The sequence below is a fragment of the Carassius carassius genome, chromosome 27 (assembly GCF_963082965.1).
Source record: "Carassius carassius chromosome 27, fCarCar2.1, whole genome shotgun sequence".
Classification (NCBI taxonomy): Eukaryota; Metazoa; Chordata; class Actinopteri; order Cypriniformes; family Cyprinidae; genus Carassius; species Carassius carassius.
This window is the reverse complement of record NC_081781.1, coordinates 3,009,781-3,036,745: the sequence shown is the minus strand read 5'-3', so window position 1 is coordinate 3,036,745 and position 26,965 is coordinate 3,009,781. Positions and strand designations below refer to the sequence as shown.

At 33.5% G+C, this 26,965-nt stretch overlaps 1 protein-coding gene across 1 annotated transcript in view; it reads left to right on the top strand.

Annotated features, from left to right (window-relative positions):
• LOC132106443 (protein lin-28 homolog B-like) overlaps positions 1 to 26,965 on the top strand; it is a 265,393-nt gene that overhangs the window by 8,964 nt on the left and 229,464 nt on the right. Inside the window, exons 3-4 of the mRNA XM_059512120.1 lie at positions 3,239 to 3,426; positions 9,185 to 10,039. Of these exons, the coding sequence (XP_059368103.1) occupies positions 3,239 to 3,426; positions 9,185 to 9,458 (462 nt within the window). The 3' untranslated portion in view covers positions 9,459 to 10,039. The remainder of the gene's footprint in view (positions 1 to 3,238; positions 3,427 to 9,184; positions 10,040 to 26,965) is intronic.

Below are 26,965 nucleotides of genomic sequence, written 5' to 3'. Positions count from 1 at the left end.
AAAGATAAATGGAAAGAAAGAAAAAGATAGATAGAAAAGAAAAAAGATAGAAAAGAAAAAAGAGACTGAAAGAACAAAAGAAAAAGGATATTATATTTTTATTTTATTAATTATTAATGGAAAGTGTTTTTCACACGACAAATCCAGAAAGAAAGAAAAAGAAAGAAAGAAAAATAGACAGAAAGAGATAGAAAGAATAAAGAAAGGAAAAAGACAGACAGAAAGAAAGAAAGAAACAGACAGATAGAAAGAAAAAAATAAATATAGTAAAAATAGATGAAAGAAAAATAGACATATAGAAAGAAAGAAAAGATGGAAAGTAAGAAAAAAATTGAAATAAAAAAGAAAGAGAAATAGAATGAAAGGAAAAAGAAAGACAGACAGAAAGAAAGAAATAGACTATAGATAGAATAAAATAGACAAAGAAAAAGAAAGGGAAAAAAGAAAAAAGATAGAAAGAAAAAAGAAAGATGATAGACGAAAGAAAGACAAAGAAAGAGATTAGACGAAAGAAAGAGAAATTGTAATAACAAGCAAAATTAACATAATTATATTAATAAATAATATTAAAACATTAATATACAAAACAATATATTAATGTATAATAATATTGACTGATTAACTGATTTTTTTCTTCATTATTACTTAAAGATAGAAATATGTGTATTTATTATAAATATGTTTTTGTTAATTTGTGTGTGTGTGTGTGTGTGTGTTTACCAAGATCTAATCCTGTTGATTGTGTTGTGCTGTTTAGATTGATATTTCAATAGAACATATCTAATATATCTGCGTGTGAAGGGGTTTGCCCCTGGCTTTTCTCATAAATGCAGTTCTCTCTCATGCTATGGATTTTTAATTTCTCCCCGTCATAAGTGTTAAATCAGAATGCTTTTTGTGCTCATTATGTCAATTAATTTCCTACACGGCTGAATTAAACGTGACGCCGTGACAAAAAGCAATGAGTGAGAGCTGTGACAGTGTGTTTGTGCATTAAATGTCATTCATCAGTCCAGATGTGAATTCAGTGCTGATATTTCAATATTCATCTTTCCAAAAAGTCTTATTAAAGCGTCTTGATGACTTTTCTCTGAGCGTGATGTTTCTAGAGGAATGTAAATGATGAGAATGCATGTCAGCTGCGCTTTACCTCTTGCATTTGATTCATGCATTACGTTAGTGCTGTTTTAATTTCATGAATAATTGAAATGTAAATGGTATGATCATAGCACTGCCTCTGTGACAAGACCATGAGCTTTCTGGAGTTCATTAGTATTCATGTATTTGAATCACAATTATGACTTAAATCAACGTTACTTGATGAAGTCGACTTGTTTGAATGTTTTTATTTTTTTTATATTAGAAAGCTCACAATCAAGCTTTATTAAATCACAAACAAATGCCTAAACATAGATACATATTCAGGATTTGTTGTTTTTGGCATAATCATAAACTAGTTGTGATTTGTGGTTTTCTAGTATTAATTGTATTTAAATAAATTCATCAAATCAGCTCCGAAATCATTGCTTTAATAATTTCTGATCTTTTCTCAGGGTCTTTGCTTTGCATTTATAATGACAGAAAATCATATAAATTGAAGGATGGATTTGAATAAACTAATAAACACCTTGGTCACCGTGTGTTGACTGTGAATAATACATGTGATAAATTGCTTTTAATGTTCCTCATTTGGATAAAAGCATCTGCTGAATGATGAAATAAAAAAAAAATTCTGCCGTTGTGCTTTATGTAGAGGATTTTTAATTAATTTTCACTCATTAAAAGCTATGATTCACATTTGTTCAAATTGTATTTTAATGTAAAAGTTTACTTAAGGCATATACATTATTTGTGGAACAAGTATTTGCAATTATATTTGCTGTAAGCATCTTGTGTGACAGTGGATACAGTTCTCCTAAAATCTCCTGAATATAAAAGCTGTAAACAAAAATATCAAATATTGTCAAATAACACATATATATATATATAATTAAAATATTGCTGAATTGTCTACTTCTATTGTAACAACTTTTGTAGTATTAACTTTTATGTCAAAAACTCCTCTAAATAAAAAGTTGGTGATAAATGTATTAGATTCTGTCATTTGGCAGTTACACTATTGTTTGGTGTAAATTGTCTAATATTTTTTGATATGTTTAATATTCTGACATTCTGGCAAGGAGTTTAGTCACTCAGTTTTATTACAATTATATAAATAGGAAATGTTAGTTTTCGAAATTGTGCATTTTTTGCACGAAACATGATCAATTGTGTTTTTAAAGATTGCTTTTATAATGCAGGTCAAGGTGATGCTGACAGATTGGTAGTTATGATCGATATTGATATTAATCAGTGATACTGACATTATTTCTTTTTTTTTTTAGTGCTTAGAAAATCTCTCGTGAACCATTTATGTATATTATATCTTTTTTAATAATCCCATGTGGATTATTATACTACATTAAATTACAATTTATGGATCTTGCTGTAGATATGACTGATCTGTGTGATGTAGCTCTTTGTACATGTTTTAGATTTGATCCTATATATTAATCAAATGTTTTCGATTCTGTCATCTGTTTTCAAAATGAGGTTTTGATTTCAGTGTAATAAATTTGTGCATTTTAATGCAAGATTAAATGACAGACAGAAGTTGCTATTTGTGGTAAACCTTTTTGTTGAACATCTATATATACTTCTCTCCCTGACAGACATCAAATGTTCAAGATTTGATGGATCTTTCTGTAGATATGACCAAATGTATTCAATTGTGTCAGGCAGTAATTAGTATTTAGACAACTACACTAATATTTGGTGTGATTAAACTAAATAAATGTACTTTAGTTGTTTCTTTTTTTTTCTTTTTTTTGTGCATATTTTTTATTTTTCTGTCATTGGCATTGGTTTAGTGCCTTAAACACTGGGTTTATTACAAATATTTAAATATGAAAAATTCATTTTTAAAATTAGTTTTTAATTAATTTTAGCAATGAAGTTTATAAAATTGTGCATTTAATGCAAGTGGTCAAATGTATTTTTAAACATTGCTTTTAAACAATTTTTGCAATGCATTGCATTTTTAAACAAAAATTTTGAAAGATCGCTGTTGTTTTTTCCTGCCATGAAATGTTTTATTATTTTTATTAATTATAAATAAATATATAGATATTTCTAGATGATATAAGTGTGTTTGTATCTGTATTAAATGAAGTGTATGTGTTTGTGTGTGTGTGTTCAGAGTAAGCTGGTGATGGAGGGCTTCAGGAGCTTAAAGGAGGGCGAGCAGGTTGAATTCACCTTCAAGAGGTCGAGTAAAGGTCTGGAGTCGCTCAGGGTCACGGGGCCCGGCGGGGGCCCATGCTCGGGCAGTGACCGACGCCCCAAAGGCAAGGCCCCGCCCCTCAAACGCAAACCAAAGGGAGACCGGTGAGTGCGCCGAGCATGATGGGATGTGTAGTTTAATACATTTATTCTTTACATTTATAGCTTGCCTTTAGAACAAGTCACAACATAAGTCTGCTATTAATAATAATTATAATAGTAGGAGTAGTACTAACCAGTGTTGTTTAGTAGCAGTGATTAATTGAAATAATTGGAACTATTGGAAGATCTGAATTAGTAAAAACTAATTTAAAATCTTAATTTTAATGAAATCAAAACTTAAAATACATGGCAAACTTTTCTTGTTGCTTTCTTTCTGAAAAAAAAGTCAATTTAAAGGGAATTACTGATTATATTTTGTTGAATTTTTAAAGGTGTTTAATTATAATCATAATTGTGTGTGTGTGTTTACCCACAAAAATAGATGGAATCCATCTAAACACTTTTACTTTCTGTTTAGGTTTCATTTGTTAACATTGCTCTATTACATTATGTAACGTAAATGAACTATTAACAATTCTTCTACAGAATTTATTCATATTGAATAATGTGAAACATTTTTAAGATCTAGCTGTTAAACTTGCTAAATTTTTATTAACTAAAGTTAACTATTGTTAATGAAATATATTTCATATTGTTAAATTATGTTAGTGAATGCATTAACTATAATGTTAACAAATGAGACCTTTATTGTAACCTGTTCCCTAAATTAATAATGTTTCTAATTCAAAATTAGCCTAAATTTCGTAATAATATGAATAAATAATAATAGATTGACATATAAAATAGAGCCGGGGAATTATATAATTACATACTCCATTTAAAATATTCCTTAATGTAATATAATGTTTATGAATAATGTCATAGTTTAAGATTGATATGCAGACAGGATTATTCATCTAAAATCTTTTATTTCTATCCCACACAAGCATTTTGATCAGACTCGTTACTTTTGATTTAATGTAGACGTGTTTCGTGGTTCAAATTCTCTCCTTTTCTCTGTATGAAAGAATCAATTCCAGTGTTGATAATGGTCTGTGAAGCCACATGAATTACAGCTCATAGTTTTCAGTGTAGACGGCTCATAGTTTGGTTTCGCCAAACGCTTTACTGTTCACGACTCATTGATTGTGAGTGTGTCTTCTACTTCCCGTTGCCATGGCGATAAGAGCAAAAAAAAAACAACATTGAATAATTCTTTTCAGTCTGTTGTGTTAAAGCTATTTATAAGTAGCCTATGTATATGCGTGTGTGTGTGTGTGTTTATCATATAGTCCATCACTATAGATGTGCTAACAAAAAACTAGACATGAGATGAGGGAAGTTTTGTTAACACTGATGATTAAAAATGAATTTATGAAGAATTCTTTAATCTGCCGGAAACTGAACCGGTATATTAGGACACAGCTCAATTAAAAAACCAAGAACCGTCAGACAGCTGATTTTATGTCAATAATTTTCAGTGTTTTTGGCAAATACTGAAGATTTGAAGCTAAAAAAGTTCAAGATTGTGTAATTAACATCTTAAACATATGAGTTTAATAAATCTTTAGTTTAGATTAGATTAAATTATTTCTTTTAACGGCTCTTTGTATCTAATGTCATAAGAAAATGATGCAGTTGTTTTATGGTGTAAATTTAACTACACAATCTTTAAACAACTGATTTTATGTTTGTCGTGGCAATTTTCCACTTCAATTAAAGGTAAAAGTCTTTTGAATATTTATTTAAAAGTGTACATTCATACAGTCATTCAGGGGTGGCTTTAGATTGCAAGCAAGGAGGAAACACCCAAACTCAACGTTTATACCTTCATCAAATGCGGATGCTTTGATCTCATCCGATCATAATGCATATTCCTCATATTTGTCCATTTAAGACACCTAACTATGTCCTCCAGATGAGTTTCTAAGAACTGAATGCAAATCATTTTCTAAGTAGCCAGGACGCCGAAGAAACTAAAATAACATTTCTGTCTGACACTAATGTTGATCAACTGCACTTTAATTCTACTTGATACCTGATATTCCTTCCATCAAGAATCCTAAACTGGAAAATTATTTACTTTTATGCACCAAGAGCTTGTAACACTCCAAAGAGAAAGGAAAAAATTTAATTCATCATATGACCCCTTTAAAATCAACCCTATATAACGCAGCTGTCACCATGAAATCTTCCTGCATCAGTCTGTCTCCATGATCAACTTCCTCTTTCCTGAGCGGTAAAGGCACGAGCCACTTGCTCTTCTCACTGCAGTCATGTCTCTCACCCTCTCTTTTGTCGAGGTGGCTGCTGGGTCACATCTACAACTTGAGCACTCAGAAACGCACAGGAATCAAATCGAACCTTTGTGAATTCTGACCGCAAAGGTGTCTGAGCATTCAGCTCTTCATTTAAGTTCCGATTCTTGACCTTTCTTTACATTTTATAAGTCTTATATGGTCACAGATCTTCATTGCAGGAAAAAGAAAAGCAAGCAGTTGCTTCTTTGCAAAAAAGCAGTAACTTCACTAAAATACTTCATATAGAATAATGTATATGGTGTAATAGTAAAGAATAATTGCTCTTCCTTGTTTACTAGAAACTAACAGTACTGTGAGATGTCTGTTATATGTATTTGACTTGGTTTGGTCGCTGGTCTTGTTCTCATTCGAAGCACAATCATAGGATCTCTGAAATGGATCAACTTTTCATGCTGTCTCCCAGGGATATGAGATATAAATTCTTGATGTCTGCAGATGATATCTTTTTATTTATAATATGACAATTCTGGCATCTGTTTGTTTCAAAAATAAGAATTCATACATTTCAGTATAACAATATTGATCTACTGATCTTATTCAATTCTTCTTTAGTTTCAATCATGTTGCTAATATATCACCTTGAATAAAAAGTTCATTTGATTTAAATTTCAAGGCTTCAATGTGAATTATTATTCCATCAACGGAACCCATGATGATTAAACAAGCTCCTGTGGCACATTTATAGCCATAGCCACATACACACTGCATTAGACGATACGTGGGACTATCATGTTTCTTATTTCTTTGTCTGCTCTGAGATTTTCAGGAAAATTCCTGCAGGAAAATAAATATTCAAAAGACTTTTATCTCATACCTTTAATTTAAATGGAAAATTGACACAATTTTATTTAAAGATCATGTAGTAATTGTCTTAAATACAATCATTAAATGAATATAACTCTTTAGATGAATAGTTACATAAGAGTAATTAATTGTTTAAAAGCTCCTTCTTTGCGTCTGAATGTCATCAGAAAAATTACAAAACCTTTAGACATCTGATTTCATGTCATTTTCTCAGTTAAAATACAGAAATATTGCTTGTATTTTCAGTGAATACTGAAATGATATGTAGCCTCTAAGTTCGAAAGCATGTAATAATTGTTTTAAATATAATTATGATGTTAATAGAAATCTTTATCAGTGCGTGCAAAGTCTGGATGTAATGAGGGAAATTATACTGTCAAGATTTTATGATTTATGACCATTTTCCATGTTTTTCGATGTGAATGTGTGAGGAGTCAAAATGATCAAAATGTCATTCTTAAACATTGAGTTTTTTGTTCAGCATTGATGTCAGCTCAGTTTTGTCAGGTTTGTTAGTGTAATAGTCAGCTGTGATGCTGTAGTTAATCCACTCTGCCACCTACAGGCTCAGTACAGTCAGTGCACATACAGACACAGCACGACAAAAGTCCAATTTATTCAATTATATGTGTTTTTCAAGCAGGGTTTGTTGTATGTCCGTATTAAGCAACTAGTTTTAAACCCTATTAAATTAGACAGTAATATTTTATTTTAAGATGACGTAGTTACACACATTACATGTACTTACTATAGCAATAACAGTAAATGATGCATAATTACACCCAGTTAACCCTAACCCTATAGGTAATGCAGTTAATTAATACGACTCACTTCTTATTTGTCTAATGACACTGTAAAAACACCACCTTAAATACATCGTAACCTATTAAAATAATTAGATCCCTCGTAAATGCAGGTTGGGGCAAGTTGTATACAAAACATTCCATTTCCATTTCCATTGAGTGGTATATTTTTTCCCCCTTAAACGAATTGTTTCATCTTTAATAGATATTTATACACATATATTTTAATGCCGATATGCTGTGTCTGTGTACGTCATATAATCCTTCTAGTAGCTATTTTTCTCCAAAATTAATATTCATTGAATATTAAAAGAGCACTCATATGAGAGACATGTAACAGTTTTGTAAAATTTAATTAACCCTTGACAGTATTCAGATGTAATTTGACATTATTATTAAAAAACACTAAAAAAATGACTGTAGAGTGCTGTGATCGACCAATCAGAATGAAGTATTCCAGAGAGCAGTGTAATAATATATCCCTCTCTCTCTCACACACACACACACACACACACACACACACACACACACACACACACACACACACACATTAGTGGAACTGAGAGATCTGATCTGATTCTCTATATTTAGAGCTATAATGTCATTTCCTACTCTCTCGTTTCCATGCACTGGAATTTCCTTGGCAACCGAAGGCTCCATGGTAACATACAAGGTTCCTGTTAACTACCAGACAATTCCTCAGGATCACAGTCACTCAGTTCCCTCATTTCTAACAAAAGAGCTGAGAACTGTATTCTTGAATCTTATTTGTATTTTTGTGGCTATGAATCATGTAATGGGTTTTTATTGTTACATTTTATTGTTCTATTTTTTTTACTCCTATATGATTAAAACAATACTTATTAAATACTGTAGTGCCTATTTTCTATGAAAAAAAAAGGATTTGTTTAGGATTTCTGAGACGGATGTTTGTTATTGGAGTCAGTCTTATCCTGTACTGCCCTCTAGTGACCAACACTGGGTTTGAGGAAGTCTCGGAAAAGTCCAGCTCCAAAAATTGAAAGAAAATAATAATAATAATAATAATGTTTTGCATTTAAAAGCTTGTTTTAAGGAATTTTATGTTTTTGGGGTGAATTATTTTCATTAATTAGATTTTCCTCCTTTTTTTTTTATTGACGACAAGCGTTATTAGAATACAAACATGATGCATTTATACTTTATTATTTAAATACATTATATTATTAATTAGTTTGCATTCTGAATCTGGTTAGTTGTCTTATCTTAATGATTAATGATCTTAATGACAGTTTCCACTTTCTTCATGCAAATCACCAATAACATAATAAACTGAATCCATGGTTATGTAACAAATAAAAATTAACTTTGGTCAAATGTTGGGAATAATTAAGATTGTTTTTTAACTAACTTTGGTTAAAAGTTATGAATAAATCAAAAAGTCTCTTATGCTCAGCAAATTAAAAATATATGTATAATGTTACAAAATATTTCTATTTCAAATAAATGTTATTCACCAAGAATTCTAAAAAAAATGATCATGGTTTCCACTAAAATATAATTTACCATTTTCAACATTGACAACAAAAATTTCTTGAGCTGTAAATCAGCATATTAGAATTATTTCGTTACATCACAGAAATAAATTCCTTTTTAAAATTCAGCTATTTTAGTATGTAATATTTCACAATTTGTCTCTTTTTACTATATTCTTAATCAAATAAATACAGCCTTGGTGAGCAGAGGAAACGTTTTTAAAGCTTTAAAAAGTGATTTGTGAAAAACTGATTTTTCTGATATAAACAAGCAAGATAAGTCCTGATTTCCAATAAATCTCCAATTTGATTAGTAAAATCTAGAAGCATAATTTCTATAATGTTTTAATATAATGAAGCATTTTCCATCCCTCTGTAGGTGTTACAACTGTGGAGGTCTGGACCACCACGCTAAAGAGTGTGGCCTTCCACCCCAGCCAAAGAAGTGTCACTACTGTCAGAGTGTCACACACATGGTGGCCCAGTGTCCCCATAAGAGGGCGCTGTCCCCCTCCACGTCTCAGGACCCCCAGCGCCCCTCCACCTCCGCTCAGTCCCAGGAAGAGGGGAGCCGGTCGGGCTCGTCGTCCTCTCCCGAAGAAGCATCTCAAAGGGGGAGTCACTCCCGGCGCTGGAGGAAAAGCCGGGACTGAAAGCAACCCGAAAGGTTCCTCATCCAGACGAAGCCCAGACCTGAAATCATCTACCTCACATGGCTGGGTCACAGAGGAGACCCTCCCTCCCTCCCTTCCTTCCTTCCTTCCTTCCTTCCTTCCTTCCCGTGCAGCTATGGTTTCAGCCGATGGGGGTCATGCGTGTACATGCGTGTTCTCACTGAGAAATCGCAACAAACTCTGCGACTGGTGTGTGTGTGTGTGTATGCAAATGAGCGAATCACATGGCAAAACAGATTACACAAAAACATGAAGCGGTGTTTTAAAAACTCAAGCATGAAGTCAACAGATGTTGCAGTTTGCTAGCCATTTTATCTCCATAACAGTGAAATGGGCTTTTGATTGAGTAACAATGTTTGCCGTGTGCTGCATAAGTGACGTCAGTGAACTCGTTTCAGAGGAGAAGCAGGCTATCATGTTATCTTTGAGATAACATACACAGTTATCACGTTAAAGAAATAGTTCACCTAAAAGTGAAAATTTTATGAATATGTACCATCAGGCCATTCAATATGTAGATGAGTGTGTTTCTTCATGGGAACAGATTTGGATAAATTTATGTGTGTGTGTGGGTTGTTTTTACATACAGCTCTCAGATAAGGTGCTGTCAGCCAGAGTTTGAGATTAGACTGTAACAGTTGAAGACTAATAAGAGCTACATTAACGTCAGCCAGAGTGGACTAACTAACTGATTTAAACGTATTGCCATTATTTAACTGCAGACTGTTCCACAGCTCACAGTGATAATTTAAGGCATAAATATATATGTTGAAATCTTATAAATGTGAAAGTGTAACTTATATAGAGCACATAGGTAGATGAAGTTTTGATTTGATCTCTCTCCTCCCTCATGCATCTCATGCAGCTTCACTGAAAGCGATCAGCTTGTGGAAGAAACAATGCTATGTCGAAAATACAGCAATGATAAAGCTTTTTTCACCATAGAAAAAAACAAATATATAGAAAATGTATTTGCAGCAGAAGTGTTTATTCCTGCCTTGTAAATGCATTTAAATGTATTTTTAATAACAACATCTTTTCAGCAGAAAAGTGAATACAACTAATGCTTTGCTAATGTTCTTAATGATTGGCTTTCAAGTGCACACGCTCCAGAGTTTATCACAAACCCTTGTTCAAACTCTAGACGATCGAGAACGCTTCTATTGAGCTTTGTGAGGCCGCTGGGTTAGATTTGTTTGTTTTTTTCAACTCTAAACCTACTCTGAAACTCTGAGTTTGTTTGTCTCGCTTCGTGGTACAGGCCACAGTTGTTTCACAGTCTAGTCTGTGACTAGAAATAGAAAACTGCTGGAGACTGTAACAAAAATAGACAGCGATTTTGTAAGTCTACTCTAAACGAATACAAAAAACATTTTATATCACTCTTAAGGGCCATGAGTTTTGTCTGAACACATGCGCTATACTTGAACAGTTGAATCACCTGCTTGTCATTACGGTAATTCTGACATAATGTAGACACAGCATTATACCAACAACTGCTGTGTGTTTTTGATCTTTTTGATTTTGCCTTTGTTTTCAGTGATTACATTTTTTGTATTTGAAAAACTTGTAGAATATTGACTAAAACACCGTTCAGTTTGGACTTTCTAAAATAATAGTCTATTCTTGTTTTTATCTAGCTGACCATTTCAGCTTCATCAACACAAAAACAGTCTTTTGTCCATGCTAATATACTCCTAAACAAGTTGTTACGCCCTTATGCAGAGCATATGCTTTTTCTCCCATTCAGCTAATGAATGTAGATGAACTGAAGCCTTAGATCTGATCATTTAAAGCTGCTGGCAGAGATGTGAAAGTTAAAAGCAAATCTGCTACAATCATCCACTGAACAGTGAAAAAAGTACACTTGAACAAAGTAAGCATGGTTTACCCAGAATGCCACGCTGTGGAGATTTGCTGTTTAATGTCTCAAAGTCACTGAAAGCTCCAGTGAAGTGACTGCCAGCAATAATTTCAGACCCTTTTCATTCTGTCGACCTTAAATACTGATGAACTTTAGAATTTTTTAGTCGTGATCTGGAGGGAATGGGAGGGTGAATCTCATGAAACAGCAGTCATATTTGACCTCAAAAGAAAGAAATTATGAACTCATACATTTTATTTATTTTAATAACATAAAAAAGCTTTATAAAGCATACTTTAAAATGTAAGAATTTTTTTCTTTGTATTTAATTAAGCATTTCTCCTCACTTTAATGTCAACAAATCTCATTCTCATTACTGTAATGTTCATTTTTAATAATAATAATATAAACATTTAAATATTTAATTTCTAAAGTGTTTATACTTCAAGGTAGTGTTGCTGATTTGAAAAAAAAAACTTTTTATTGCAGTATTTTGCAGTAAAACTATGAATTACAGTAATGTGAATACACACACACTTTTTTTATCAGAGTAATGACTATTTGGAGTGAAAAATACTTATTTTTATTCACATAAAATCTTAATTTTTCTTTTGTCTCTAGGGTGAAATATGACATTTTTCACAGAAATATGAAATATGACATGTTTTTCTGAGATTCATCGGGGAGCCAATCAAAAATGTCTGTTTTCTGTAGATATGAAGCTTTGTACAGTCTTAAGTTTCTGTATCTCATCACATGAGCATATGTGTGTGTGTGTATACTTGTGTGTGTGTGCTCAGGCAGAGATTTCCGAAAAGAGACACGAGTGCTGCCTCACATCATGACTTGAACTGGCGCTCATCCTCCACTTGAGGTCCTTAAAGACAAGACGACTCCTCTCTGACCGTACTGAATGTGATAAAGATTCAAAGCGAGCTTACATGACTGTTCCCGTCCGTCGGCTCCATGGACTTTCCTATCCTCTGTGTGTTGACAAATCAGACGGCGTGTCACGCACGTGCCGTGGTAACATTGGAGGGCGTAAACTAACTGTGTGTTTTGGTATAGACCTTTATACCAAAGACTGGTTGTGTTTGAAGGCATTAGACGTGAATGTGTGTGTGCGCGCGCGCATCATACTTAATCAAGTGCAAAGACGAAGAAAAACAATCTGAGAGAAAGAACCCCACCAGTGACAGACATTGATAGCACAGACTCAGATCCCAAACCTCGTACAGATTTATAAAGTGTATTTTTGTACATTTCTACCCACAATTCTTCTCAGGATGAACTTCTCTCAGGGAACGAACCAAATAAGCGTATTTGATGTTATTCTGTAGGGAAGCGTTGACCATTAACTGAATCTATCGACTGTTGCTTATCACTCTCGTTCTCGTACATTACAACTACCTCCTTCAGTTACACATAGTCATACTTTTCTGTTCGAGTCTGATGTTTTTAACAAAGCATCAGTTTGTTTTGTTAGTCTGAGAAAGTAATAATTTGCTTTGTGTTTACACAGAAGTCTACCTCATTTTCTCTCTCTTCATCTCCAGTTCATCTCAGTCTGGTCCATCTGCTGGTCTGGGGCAGTTTGAGTTTTATCATAACACTTCTGCTGAAAGTAGGACACCTCATGTTATTTTTTGTTGTTGTTCAATAGAAATCGCCTGATCATTTCTCTCTCTCTTTTATTTTTAGAGTAACTCAACTAGATTTGAATGTGTTGAAACGGTTCAGCGTAAATCTAACAGATTTACCCAGCATAAAACGCTCAAAATGTTCTCCATGCCAGCTCAGTGCAAAGATTGTTTAGCATTTTGTGCCTTTATTTTGTATTGTTATGGCTAGACTTTTAATTGGGTGGAAGTATGTTATCATTTTGGGGCATTAGTTTGCTATAATATCATTCCGGTTTGTTTATTTGTAACATCAGTACTAGAGAAGGACTTTAATACATTAGCAGCAGTATTAAATAATATATTATAACTACTGATTTAATGCTGTTTGATTGAGAGATTTGCAGTCACAAATGCATCAAGATCGATATGTTTCTTGCCATCAGATTGAAGTGATTTCTGAGCAGATGTTTGAAATCAGATCAATGTGCGTTTTGTTTTGCCTCACTTTTAGCACTGAATGTATGAAACTGACCAAAGCCCAAACTAATGAACATAACTGCTGCAAAGTCTTGATTGTTATTGTAATGCCTAATGAATCACTGCGGTCTTAATAATCAATCAAATCACGTTTTTATGACACTTGATCTTAAAGGGACAGTTCATCCAGAAATTAAAACTGTGTCTTCATTTACTGACCCTCGTGTTGTTCTAAATCTCAGTATCTCAAGAGAACTTTTTTGTCCATACAATAAAATGTTTGATTTTGACACATATCTTTGTTGCCATGCAGCTGCTGAACTTTGAAGAAGTTTGTCTCTCAGAGATATATAATATCTGTGAGTTGAAGAGCTGGTGTGTTTATGCCCTGTGTATTTAAACGCTGACGTGCTGTAAATCAGAGTATGGTTCATGAAGTCAGTGATGTCATGTATTTGAGGGGAGACGGCGACGCAGTGGGTCTTTGGTTCATTAACCCTCATTTTAACAGTGTCGAACTTTAGTTCTCAGTTCTGCTCTTGAGATGTATTTGGAGCGGCGGTCATGTCTGATTTTAACTTCATTAAAGCACTGATTGCCTCTTATGATATTTTTTGAAGAGCATATCATTCATTGTAACCACATTTATATGCATTTTGCCTATTTTGTCTGTGAATTTAGGACTTTTGAGTATTTTTTAACTGTCTTACTTGATTGATATTAAAGTGCCCCTATTATGCCATTTCCAATATCGCCTTTCATGCAGCATGTAATGTAGCTGTATGTGAAAGTAAATGATCAGCAAAGTTGTAAATCCGAAAGTGCACGATAAATAAAGTTATTGTCTCCCAAAAATAAAGAATCGACTCTCTACAGCCTAAACAAGTCTTTAGTAATTTGAATTGCGAGTTTTAAAGTCACAATTGTGAGTTTCTCCCAATTCTGAGAAAAAAGTCAGAATCTTGAGATAAAAAGTCGCAATTATTTTTTTATTCATTGGTGGAAACAGGCTTCCTTACTTAAAAGATGGCTCAGTACCCTGTTTATTTGGACCAGCTGGCTCCACTGAATCACAAGTATCATAAATAATAGATGTTTATATTTTGTATGAGTGATCAAAATAAGGAACTCTGGCAATGAGTGTATCATTTCCACTGTACACGGTAGACCAATCACAACAGACTGGGCCATCTGACCAATCAGAGCAGAGTAGGCTCACAGAAAGGAGGGGTTTAGAGAGACTGAATCTTAGAACTGCTTTGAACGAATCATTTGAGAATCGAAGGAAAATGCATATGCGTTTTTGACCTTGCATGCATGTAATCCTATTGAAGGAGACTCCAAAAAAAAATATTAAGAACCTTAAAAATGGCACAATAGGGGCACTTTAAACCAATTATATCAACATTAAATATGTTGCATAAAAGTTCTCAACTGACGTCTTCATTTCAATGGAAAAATGTGGGGAAATCGTGGGGCTGGTTGGTATTTTTAATAAGTGCTTTAAAAAATTGGCCACAACAAAATGAAAAAATGTTTTTAACAAATTTTACCATTATAAAAGGGTTGGGTTTACTAGGGCTCACAAGGTCAAGTTAAACTGAATATGAGTTAACAAAATTATTTAAAGATTAATACAATTATTAAAATAGATTGGTGAAATTATTTCACTTTTGTTCTTTATTGCCATATCACAAATTACACATTCATATTGTTAAAGCATATACAGCATAGCTGCTTACATTATTAAATAATGCAAAGTAAGTAAAATAAAGTCAATATAATTCTGACAATTTACAATTATGATTTTTATTTGAATATATTTTAAAATATAATTTTTTCCTGTGATGCAAAGCATCCATTTCACCAGTCTTCAGTGTCATGTGATCCTTCAGAGAGCCGATTGTTTGATAAATAGAAAGTTCAAAAGAACAGCATTTTTTTGCAATATACATTTTGTAACATTACACGTCTTTATCTTTACTACATACTGTCTTTACTATATTTTGATCACGTTAATGCATCCATACTGAATGTAAGTATTAATAAAAAAAAAGAAAAAAAAATCTCACTGACACCTAACTTTTCAACAGTAGCGTGTCTATATTTTAAATTAATTTTAAATTAAATGTTTGATTATTTTGTATAATATTACTTTAACTCACAATACATGCCTTTTTCATACCAAAATATTCGGAAGGGGATATTAAATTATTAACAGATTTGAAATATAATCGACTGTACTTACTTTACTGCGTCAGCAGAGGTCAGTACGGTGGCCGAGAAGTGCAAAACAAATCACAATTACAAAAACAAAATAACAATGACAATTCAGAAAACAAAATAACAATTCAGAAAACACAACAACAATTCAGAAAACACAACGACAATTCAGAAAACAAAATAACAATTCAGAAAACACAACGACAATTCAGAAAACACAACGACAATTCAGAAAATTCATACAAAACGGAAAAGGTAGGTATATTTTGATAACGACATACTTATCGCTGATTGGATGAGACACCTGTCAATCAAAAATAAATTGTGATCAACTTTGTTGAAATCTAATGTTGAATTTTGCTAAAATGGAACACATTAAACGCTACTTTGAAGAAGGACATTCATATGCCGTGATTGTGGACATGCTGGCGACATACCACGACATTAAAATGAGCTTGCGCTCTTTAAAAACACACCTGAAGAATAATGGTATGTTCAGAAGAAAGAACTATTCGCCCATAGACGAAGTAAGGAATGCTATTAGAGCAGAGCTGCGTGGACCAGGACAGTTGTTCGGCTACCGGACAATGTGGTTAGTACTTCTGTGTTTTCTGAATTGTCGTTGTGTTTTATGAATTGTTATTTTGTTTTCTGAATTGTTGTTGTGTTTTCTGAATTGTCGTTGTGTTTTCTGAATTGTCGTTGTGTTTTCTGAATTGTTATTTTGTTTTCTGAATTGTCATTGTGTTTTCTGAATTGTTATTTTGTTTTCTGAATTGTCGTTGTGTTTTCTGAATTGTCGTTGTGTTTTCTGAATTGTTATTTTGTTTTCTGAATTGTCATTGTGTTTTCTGAATTGTTATTTTGTTTTCTGAATTGTCGTTGTGTTTTCTGAATTGTCGTTGTGTTTTCTGAATTGTTATTTTGTTTTCTGAATTGTCGTTGTGTTTTCTGAATTGTTATTTTGTTTTTGAATTGTCGTTGTGTTTTTTGAATTGTTATTTTGTTTTCTGAATTGTCGTTGTGTTTTTGGATTTGTTATTTTGTTTTTGTAATTGTGTTTTGTTTTGCACTTCTCGGCCACCGTAGGTCAGCCATTCTGCAAACTCACAGTGTATCTAGTCAACTTCTGCAGTGGGTTTTACTGGACTAGAGAGAAAGAAAGAAGGGCCAAAGTTAGTATATTAAGACCTTCTGTGACCTAGTGAAAAAACATAACAAACATACACAGACAGCATACAAGATCATTACATACACAAACAACACACACCATATTTACAGTGAACATCATTCATATCCACAGCTCAAACACACAGAAACGCAACGTCCCATTTGACAACAAAGATCTCACTTTAACTGCGCGCGCGCGCGCACACACACAGACCAAATTAATGGGAACTGATAGGACTGCACAAGTTAAAAATGACCCCAAGTAAACAAACAACTGCAGCAGAAGAAACAGAATTATCCGGAGAAAGACCGAGCGAGAGAGAGAGATGGATGGCTAACTGAAGTGGCCAGCAGCAAACGCGCAAAAATGATTAATACGGGCAGAAATAATTGCATTTCATTAAGATTGATGAGACACCATTTAACCTCTTCTCTCTGTGTGTGTCTCTCTCTCTCCCTCCAGCGTTCATCCTCCACCACTCTGAGCTCCTCTCTATAGCAACGACAGACAGTGATGGAGCGGCTGTTATCCTAACAGCCAATCAACAGCTCTGTTACAGACACACACACTAACACACTTCTGGGGTTATTTCTCTTGGCCAATGAGCTGTCAGAATTCAATCACCGCCGAATGACAGAGAGTGAGACAATTACAATAATCCATTTGTATTAACAATCATTCGGTAGCGTGTTATCACTGTTTATAATGTTAGGATTACATGGAGGTGAATCAGGGATGTGCTTCAAGAGATTTGATTAGTTATTGAACGAGCACTGAAAGACAGACAGACAGAACGACCGATAGATAGATAAAATGTTAAAACGATAGATAGATAGATAGATAGATAGATAGATAGATAGATAGAATGTTAAAACGATAGATAGATAGATAGATAGATAGATAGATAGATAGATAAATAGATAGATAGATAGATAGATAGATAGATAGATAGATAGATAGATAGATAGATAGATAGATAGATAGATAGAATGTTAAAACGATATAATTTAAAAAAAACCTTTAAATGTGTATTTCTAAAAATCTCACTGTAATATCATTGCTGTTTTTATATTTATTAGTGTTTCTTAAAGCTGTTCTCAGCCAAGCCCCTATTACATTGAAATATCCCAGAGGAAGTTAATACAGGTGCATCTCAATAAATTAGAATGTCGAGGAAAAGTTCATTTATTTCAGTAATTCAACTCAAATTGTGAAACCCATGTATTAAATAAATACAATACACACAGACTGAAGTCATTTAAGTCGTTGGTTCTTTTAATTGTGATGATTTTGGCTCACATTTAACAAAAACCCTCCAATTCACTATATCTCAACAAATTAGAAAACTTCATAAAACCAATAATAATAATAAAAAAACATTTAGTGAACTGTTGGCCTTCTGGAAAGTATGTTCATTTACTGTATGTACATGTACACAATACTTGGTAGAGGCTCCTTTTGATTTAATTACTGCCTCAGTTCAGCGTGGCATGGAGGTGATCAGTTTGTGGCACTGCTGAGGTGGTCTGGAAGCCCAGGTTTCTTTGACAGTGGCCTTCAGCTCATCTGCATTGTTTGGTCTCTTGTTTCTCATCTTCCTCTTGACAATACCTCATAGATTCCCTCTGGGGTTCAGGTCTGGTGAGTTTGCTGGCCAGTCAAGCACACCAACATTTAACAAACTTTTGCTTCTTTTGGCAGTGTGGGCAGGTGCCAAATCCTGCTGGAAAATGAAATCAGCATCTTCAAAAAGCTGGTCAGCAGAAAGAAGCATGAAGTGACTTTGGTTTTCAAAAAACACAATAGACCAACACCAGCAGATGACATTGCACCCCAAATCATCACAGACTGTGGAAACTTAACACTGGACTTCAAGTAACTTGGGCTATGAGCTTCTCCACCCTTCCTCCAGACTCTAGGACCTTGGTTTCCAAATGACATAAAAAAATTGCTCTCATTTGAAAAGAGGACTTTGGACCACTGGGCAACAGTCCAGTTCCTCTTCTTCTTCTTCTTAGCCCAGGTAAGATGCCTCAGGAGTGGCTTTACAACTGTAGCCAAATTTCTTGACACATCTGTGTGTGGTGGCTCTTGATGCCTTGACCCAAGCCTCAGTGCATTCCTTGTGAAGTTCTATAAAATTATTTAACCCAGTTTGCTTGATAATCCTCATAAGGCTGCAGTTCTCTAGGTTGGTTGTGCATCTTTTTCTTCCACACCTTTTCCTTCCACTCAACTTTCTGTTAAGATGCTTGGATACAGCACTCTGTGAACAGCCAGCTTCTTTGGCAATGAATGTTTGTGGCTTACCTTCCTTGTGAAGGATGATTGTCAGAGACCATTTTGAAGGCTCAGGAAACCTTTACAGGTGTTTTGAGTTGATAAGATGATTGGCGTGTCACCATATTCTAATTTGTTGAAATAGTGAATTGATAGGTTTTTGTTAAATGTGAGCCAAAATCATCACAATTAAAAGAACCAAAGACTGAGACTACTTCAGTCTATGTACATTGAATTGATTTAATAAACGAGTTTCACAATTTGAGTTACTGAAATAAATGAACTTTTCCTCGACATTCTAATTTATTGAGAAGCACCTGTATTTCAATGATTTAACAAGACCTTCACATGTTCACAGTTCTCTGATGTTGGTTAATGGTCACACAGATATGCAGGTAAACAAATATTTAAAATTTTAACACATTATTTTTATTGACTCGATCAAACTGACTGCAGTTCCTTAATGAAGCCCAGTTTGGGAAAACCTGGTGTAATGGAATGTTAAATGCATTTCATAATGTTGATATCAAAGAATAAAATCTATTTTCTTTCTGCTTTTTATATTAATATTGTACATTTAATGGTAAATTAGATTAAAACTAATGTAATCTAAAAAGAAGTCAGAATACTAGTAACATAGATTAGGTTACTAACTACAATTCTCATAATGTAATCTGTAATCAGTAACAGACTATAATAAATAATCCATCCAGTATGTGACTTTAAAACTTCTAGTTTAAATAAAAAATAAACAGGCTACATTTCATATTTTAAATACATTATGTTTTAATAGTCCCTTACTTGGGTGAATACAATTTAGTTATTTATTTAAGAAATTTATACAAGACTTAAGAAGACTTTATACCATGATTCATTAAAATGATCAAAAGTGAGAGTAAAAACATAGACAATATTACAAAAGATTTGTTTTAATTAAATGCAGTTCTTTTGAACAATATTCAAATAATGTGACACTGAGGGCTGGAGCATTTGAAAACATATTCAAATAGAAAAATAATTATTTAAAATGGTAATAATATTTCACAGTATTATTTTTTTTTTCATTTGTATTTTTAATCAAATAAATACAACTTAGGTGATCAGAAGAGACATTTCAACATTGAAAATCTTACTGACCCCAAACAATACAAGTGTGAGTGTGTGTGTGTGTATAGAGGGACATGGTTTGGGTTAGTCTGATAATTATAATTAGTTTTATGTGAAAAACAAAACAAAAACAAGTGTGTGTGTGTGTGTGTGTGTGTGTGTGAGTGTGTGTGTGTGTGTGTTTTATAAAGACCCAGACAGACAGAAATCAGAGATATCTTGAGTAAATTCGTTCACCTTCACTGCTCCTGTGCAAATCAAACACACACACACACACACACACACACACACACACACACACACACACACACACACACACACACACACACACACACACACACACACACACACACACACACACAGACTTTATAGCAGATTAGAAAGGAAGAGCGGTGTGGAAACGCAACGTGGCCAAGGTTATTAAAAAAAGGATGTAGCAAAGCAAGATGGCGAGTGCATGGCCCGGGGCATTATGGGAGATAAATGGTTGACCCGGGCGGTGTCAGGCCTGGATTGATGCTACTATCAGCAGTGTGTTCCCAACGATTTCGTTCTCGCTGATAGAGTGTGTTATCTTGTTACTAGCATGAGGGCTTCGGCCTGCGGGCAAACGCAAGGTCAATCTCCGAGGACAATCTTTGTTGGACTAAATGAGAAAAAGAGCAGATCCCAAAAAAAGAGAAAAGAGGAGAAGGAGGGAGAGGAATCAAAAGGCAGCTGTGAGGTCTACGTGATAAGATAAGCCAAATTACTCTCTTTAGCAGGACGAGCCGCGGGCGGCAGAGGAACACAACTGCAGGAAAAGTTAAGCAGAGCACAGCTCACCTGAGAAATACTCTTCACACACACACACACACACACAAACACACAAACACAGACTGATGTTTATTCACACAGAACATGCATCTGTCTGCTCCTGAAATGAAAGAGCGTGAAAGGTGCCGTCTGCATGGAGCAAATCATTCAAACTGATAAAGTCATGCTAATAATTTGGAAATTGTCAGAAAATATTTTGCTAAATGAAAGTATAACTCCATATATAGTATGGACATGTATGGAAGCCTCTGACTTTAATTATATTGAGGAGAGCAGCTTGGACATTTTTCTAAACCTTTCATTTGTGTTCCTCTGAAAAAAGGACAGTAGTCATACAGGTTTGGAAAGACATGAGGGAGTAAATGATGACAGAATGACATTTTTGGATAAACTATTAAAAACTCTTGAGACTGCAAAGTAAAAAAGTTACATTTTTCATTAATTCTTTCGTTATTTATTTATTTTTGATTACATACTTTATTTTATAAACAGAGTTATTTAAGTAACATTAATATACTATTATAGTTTTTATTTATATTTTGAATTAGAATTTATTTTTAGATTCTTCTGTTTTCACAAGTTTTAGTAATTTTTTGTGTTTTGTAATTTTTATTACATTTGCAATTGATTTTTTAAAATACTTGCATATAGTTTTTTCAAATACATTTTTATTTATTTTAGTTTACTTGTTTATCTATTTGTAGTATATCAACTTAAACTAGGCCTACATGAAAATGAAGTAAAAAAATTTTTTTTAGATGTTATTTGTATTTTTTATGGTTTCAGTTTATAATACAAACAATGATAACCATAATTATAAGCATAACAATTTGAGCGAACTGTTAAATGTAAAATTGTTTTAGTATTTGGTGTGCTTCCCTTTTGCATTAATGACAGCAACCCTGGAGCTACATGAACAAAACCTGACGATCATGTTCTCCAGCATGATTTGAGACATTCTCAAGCTTCAATGTCCGTCTGTGCAGAGTCACATGATCAATGACACTCATTTATTTATAACAATTTATAACAAAAGCCTAAAACATTGTTTATTTCCAGGTTTTAAGTAGGTTTCCCAGACGTTTGGACTCTCTCCAGCACTAGATGGCAGTGCTGACTATGGCGCAAACACAGAAACGCTCAGCCTCTGAATTGCGACTCCAGTCAGAATATGGCTGCATCTCAATTCACACAATCACCTGTACATAATAAATAAATAAATAATGGGAATAATTAAAAATGAATAATCCCAAATAAAAGTTGAATGCATCACATATCATTGCACTGGAAACAATATGCCCGGGTTATAAACATTTGTCAGAGGATTTTCATTTGTGCTGTTTAGACTAATGTTCCCCACAATCCCTTGAGCTACAGAAGATGTGGTTTGTGAGTACTCACTTTTGACTTTTTTTTCAAGGTTTAGAAAAACGCTGTTGAAATGTGTGAACCAAGTTCATATGGTTTAATTATGTCGATATGTGTCACAGATTTTTCTCAAGTACTTATTTATCATCTTCAGTGTTTATTTTCATCATCTTCAGTAGTATATTAGATATATGTGAATTGAAATGCACACCAACTCAATGGCTCAGTCTCATATGATATTGAAATCTTGCCATCAGCACCGTCCTGTTTGTCTTTCCTGTTTAATATTACAGTTCATTTGACTTCCTGTGATCCCATGATCCATCGTGATCATCTGAAAAAAGTTCAGTCGTTCCGCTTTAAAAAGCTCAACAAGGCCTCGCTGAGAAAAAGTGACACAATTTCCTGTGCCTTTGCCTTTGGAGATTTATGGCTTTTTTCACTACCATAACATTTTTATCGTTCAAATAATAAATGGTCAGACAAGCTTGGTTATTAAACTGCTGTTCAGAAATATTTGGAATGACACAACATTTAAGGCTTTGCCTTTGACACTGACTTGAGATTTCATAAAGCAGGGATGTTTTTCCTGTTCCTGTCTGCGCTTGTGAATATTAGCCAGAGGAGATCCAGAGAGATTTTCCATTTCAACTCCGGCATGACTGGATTATTTACTGACTACTGATGGATTATTAATGTTAGAGTCATGTTATGATGAGTTATTAATTCTTGTTGTCAGTTATTGTTAGAATAAATGATGTCAGAGCTGTGGCTTTGAGAATTAGCAAGTGTGTGTGTGTGTGTGTGTGTGTGTGTGTGTGTGTGTGTGTGCGTGCGTGTGTGTGTGTGTTTTTGTGTGTGTGTGTGTGTGTGTGTGTATGTACTTAGTAGTTCTTTGGAAATAAAGCTGTCCTCAAAAATGAGCTAAATGTGATAAAACTTTTCTTTGGGGATATTCTCAAAGATTAAACTGGAAGAAACAAATAGACTCTTTATACACACACACAAACACACACACACACACACATAGATTAACAAATTAATTGTCATTTTAAATCTTAACCAATCTTTGCCAATTGTTTTTAATCATTTAACATTTAATACAATTTTGTATTATCATGTATTCTTGTATACATTTTAATCAGTACAGGTCAGAATAAGTTTGTTGCATTTTACATAAATATATCAATAATAAGGGCTGTCAGTTGGAAAAATAATGGAAAATGTTTTAACCCCTGCCCCCAGACCGGTACATGCGCTTACATTTAATAAAGTTGACTGTTGACAAATATGCAGCTCAACATCTCCATAAATGCAGTTTTGCCCTAAAATGTATGAGTTTTTGTCTCATATTATAAGCGACATCACATATTTATCACAATATTAGTCTACACTAGTGTTGCTTTTGTCACGAAGAACACCAGTGCAAATGTGATTTTGAACAACAGTTCAGTAAATAAGAAGTTAATGTGTTATAGTTTAAACACAATATTGTGAGTTCAATTTCAATTCAATTTTGCCAACGAAAATATTACATGAAGTAGGGTGACCAGATGTCCCTGTTTTCCGGAACTGGAGTTGTCCCCGGAAATGTTCCTGTTTTACAGCATGTTCAAAACAACCCGCAAATACACTGGAAAAGCCAGACCAAATTTGAGCCAGATGGCTATTGTATGATTGTGACTATTTTCAGCTGATTACTTGGTCGCAACTTGCAAGCCGTTACTGTGGCCACGAAAAGCTTGGGCGAGAGCAGAGTGCTATTATCATCAGTTATCAAAAGAGACCGCGTTATATACATATTAAAACAAGCTTATTCTGTTTGTGTGCAGTGTATAAACAGACATGTGTAGGTTGCAGAATTGTTTTGCACACAATACTCCTATTAAACATTCCTGAAATTCCACGTCACAACTCTGAAGTCTCTGATATGAATGATATAAAAAAGAATAAACTAATCAATTACACTTGCACAATTACATTTGCAGAAAGCACATACTTTGTAGTCAACATGAGCCTAAAATGAAAAATACTGTATTAACCCTGATTAGGGATAGAAAAGATCCATTTCCAGAAACATATTTTTATAAACTAAATTTGAAAGGTAGTAGGTATGTAGCCTACACACAGTTGTGAATACAATGTTAAATACAGTTAGAAAATAACATATTTGTTGTTTTATTTATCATTTGTTATCATTTTTTTTTTTTTTTTTTTACAATTTTGTTATAATACCAGCCTGTTTTGAGATGTTTGCTATTTGCAGGGGTGTAAAATATGCTACTTGAGTAATTTTACTTGATTACTGTACTTAAGTATTATTTTTGGGGTATTTGTACTTAATTCATGTAAGATTTAAACTTAACTGATTACTTGTACTTTTACTTGATTACATTTCTGAAGGAAAAAAAAAGTACTTTTTACTCCATACAATTTTATTTTTATTAATTAATTTTTTAAAAATATTTTGACCACTGTACTAGGAAATATCCCCGAAGATATCTGGAGAATATCTGGAGATATCTTCAGAAATCTGGTCACCTTACTATAAAGCCATAGTAGAATTGTTGTGCATCTGTGAGCAACACAACGTTGTTTAGTTTCTGAATGAATCCACATTTTGAACGAATTATGCGAATCAATGATTCAAACAAAGAACATTCATAAAGAGAATTCCTGAATGAATCAGCCGTTTGAATGAATCGACTCATATTAGATAGCTATGTATATATATATATATATATATATATATATATATATATATATATATATATATATATATATATAAACATTAAAGGGATAGTTCACCAAAAATAAATAAATAAATACATTCTGTCATCATTTGAGATTTATACATCATCTGAAAGCTGAATAAATAAGCTTTCCATTGATATATGGTTTAAAAAATGGTGCTAAAAAAATCTAAATTCTGAGACATTTGTCTTTAAAGTTGTTCAAATTAAGTTCTTAGCAATGCATATTACTAATCAAAAATTAAGTTTTGATATATTTACAGTAAGAAATTTACAAAATGTGTTCATGGAACATGATCTTTACACAGTATCCTAATAGTTTTTGGCATAAAAGAAAAATCGATAATTTTGACCCATACAATGATTTTTTTACAATGATTGCTAAAAATATAGCCCAGCGACCTAAAGGCCCTTTACACTGGACGCGATTTTGACGCGCGAATAATTCGCGCGATGGTTTTATTTTTTGATCAGCTGTTTGTGTAATGAGTGCTTTCACAACGAACGCGAATGTGCTGAGGCGAAAAAACAACTTTTATTTTTTTCGCTTCGATGTCGATTTTTTTTTACTTTTGAGGCGACAAAAAGGCTTCAGCCAATCACATACAAGGAAACAAAGGTGACGTCACAGCAAAAATGACGGATCTTCTGATTACTTGTGTGTCGGCGAATCCCGTTTTGTTTGACAAATCTAATAAAAACTACAAGGACAACGATTTGAAGGACAATGTGTGGCGTAGCATTGCCAACCAACTAGGGTATCACGACTGTGAGTATGTTGTGTGATAGTTTAGTCGTTGTATAGTCCGTGCTGTGTAGGCTAGCAGGCTAAAAACAACAGGGGATAGAAAGCTAAAACTATCGTCAAAGATAGCAATACAGACCGTGTTTACTTTGAATATGTAACAAAAATGTAGTGACTATTTAAGAGCTGCTTTTGTATATACATTCTTTGTGTGATATCCAGTTTCTAGTCGAATGATTTAACTTCGTGTGTTACATGCAATAAGGTGCATTGACTTTACAAAACGCACTTTGTTTAGTTGTACAAGATTGGCATACTCCCCTTCAGACTCTCTGTTCTTTAGGACTGGGTGCACCCAAAACCTTCTTTTCTGTCTTTTAAAGAAAATGAAAAGCTCGTCTTCACTGGATGATGATGTTGAAGTGTCCATTTTCTCAACTGTCGGCGCGAAAGTTTTGGAATGTTGAAGCTCTCTGAACGTCACAGACATCGCAAATTCGCGTCGCGGCTGATGTGAATGGTTTTGACGCGAACTATTCGCATGCGAACTATTCGCTTTTTCGTTTCGCTTTTTCGTTACGCATCCGGTGTGAAAGGGCCTTAAGACTGGTTTTGTGTTCCAGGGTCACATATAGGCTACTCACCCTCATGTTGTTTCAAATCTGAAATTCTAATTGTTTTGTTTCTCAAATTATCTTCTTTTATGTTGCATACTTTATGTTCGGCCGTTGTGCCTAAAAATTTAACACAACAATAGCTTTACTTTTGGGGGTAGCCAAATTTAGTTTGTGATTAATTAGATTAATTAATCGCAGCCCCCTGTAATTAAAAATTTGAATCGACTGACAACCCTACTATAAATATATCTGTTATGCTCAATGATGATGGATATATATATTTAAAGGTTTGTGGTCGGTAAGCCTCTTCTGCTTACCAAGGCTGCATTTATTTAATCAAAAATACAGTAAAATCTGTAAAATTGTGAAATATCATTACAATTTAAAATAACTTTTTTACATTTGAATATATTTTAAAATGTAATTTATTTCTGTAATGCAAA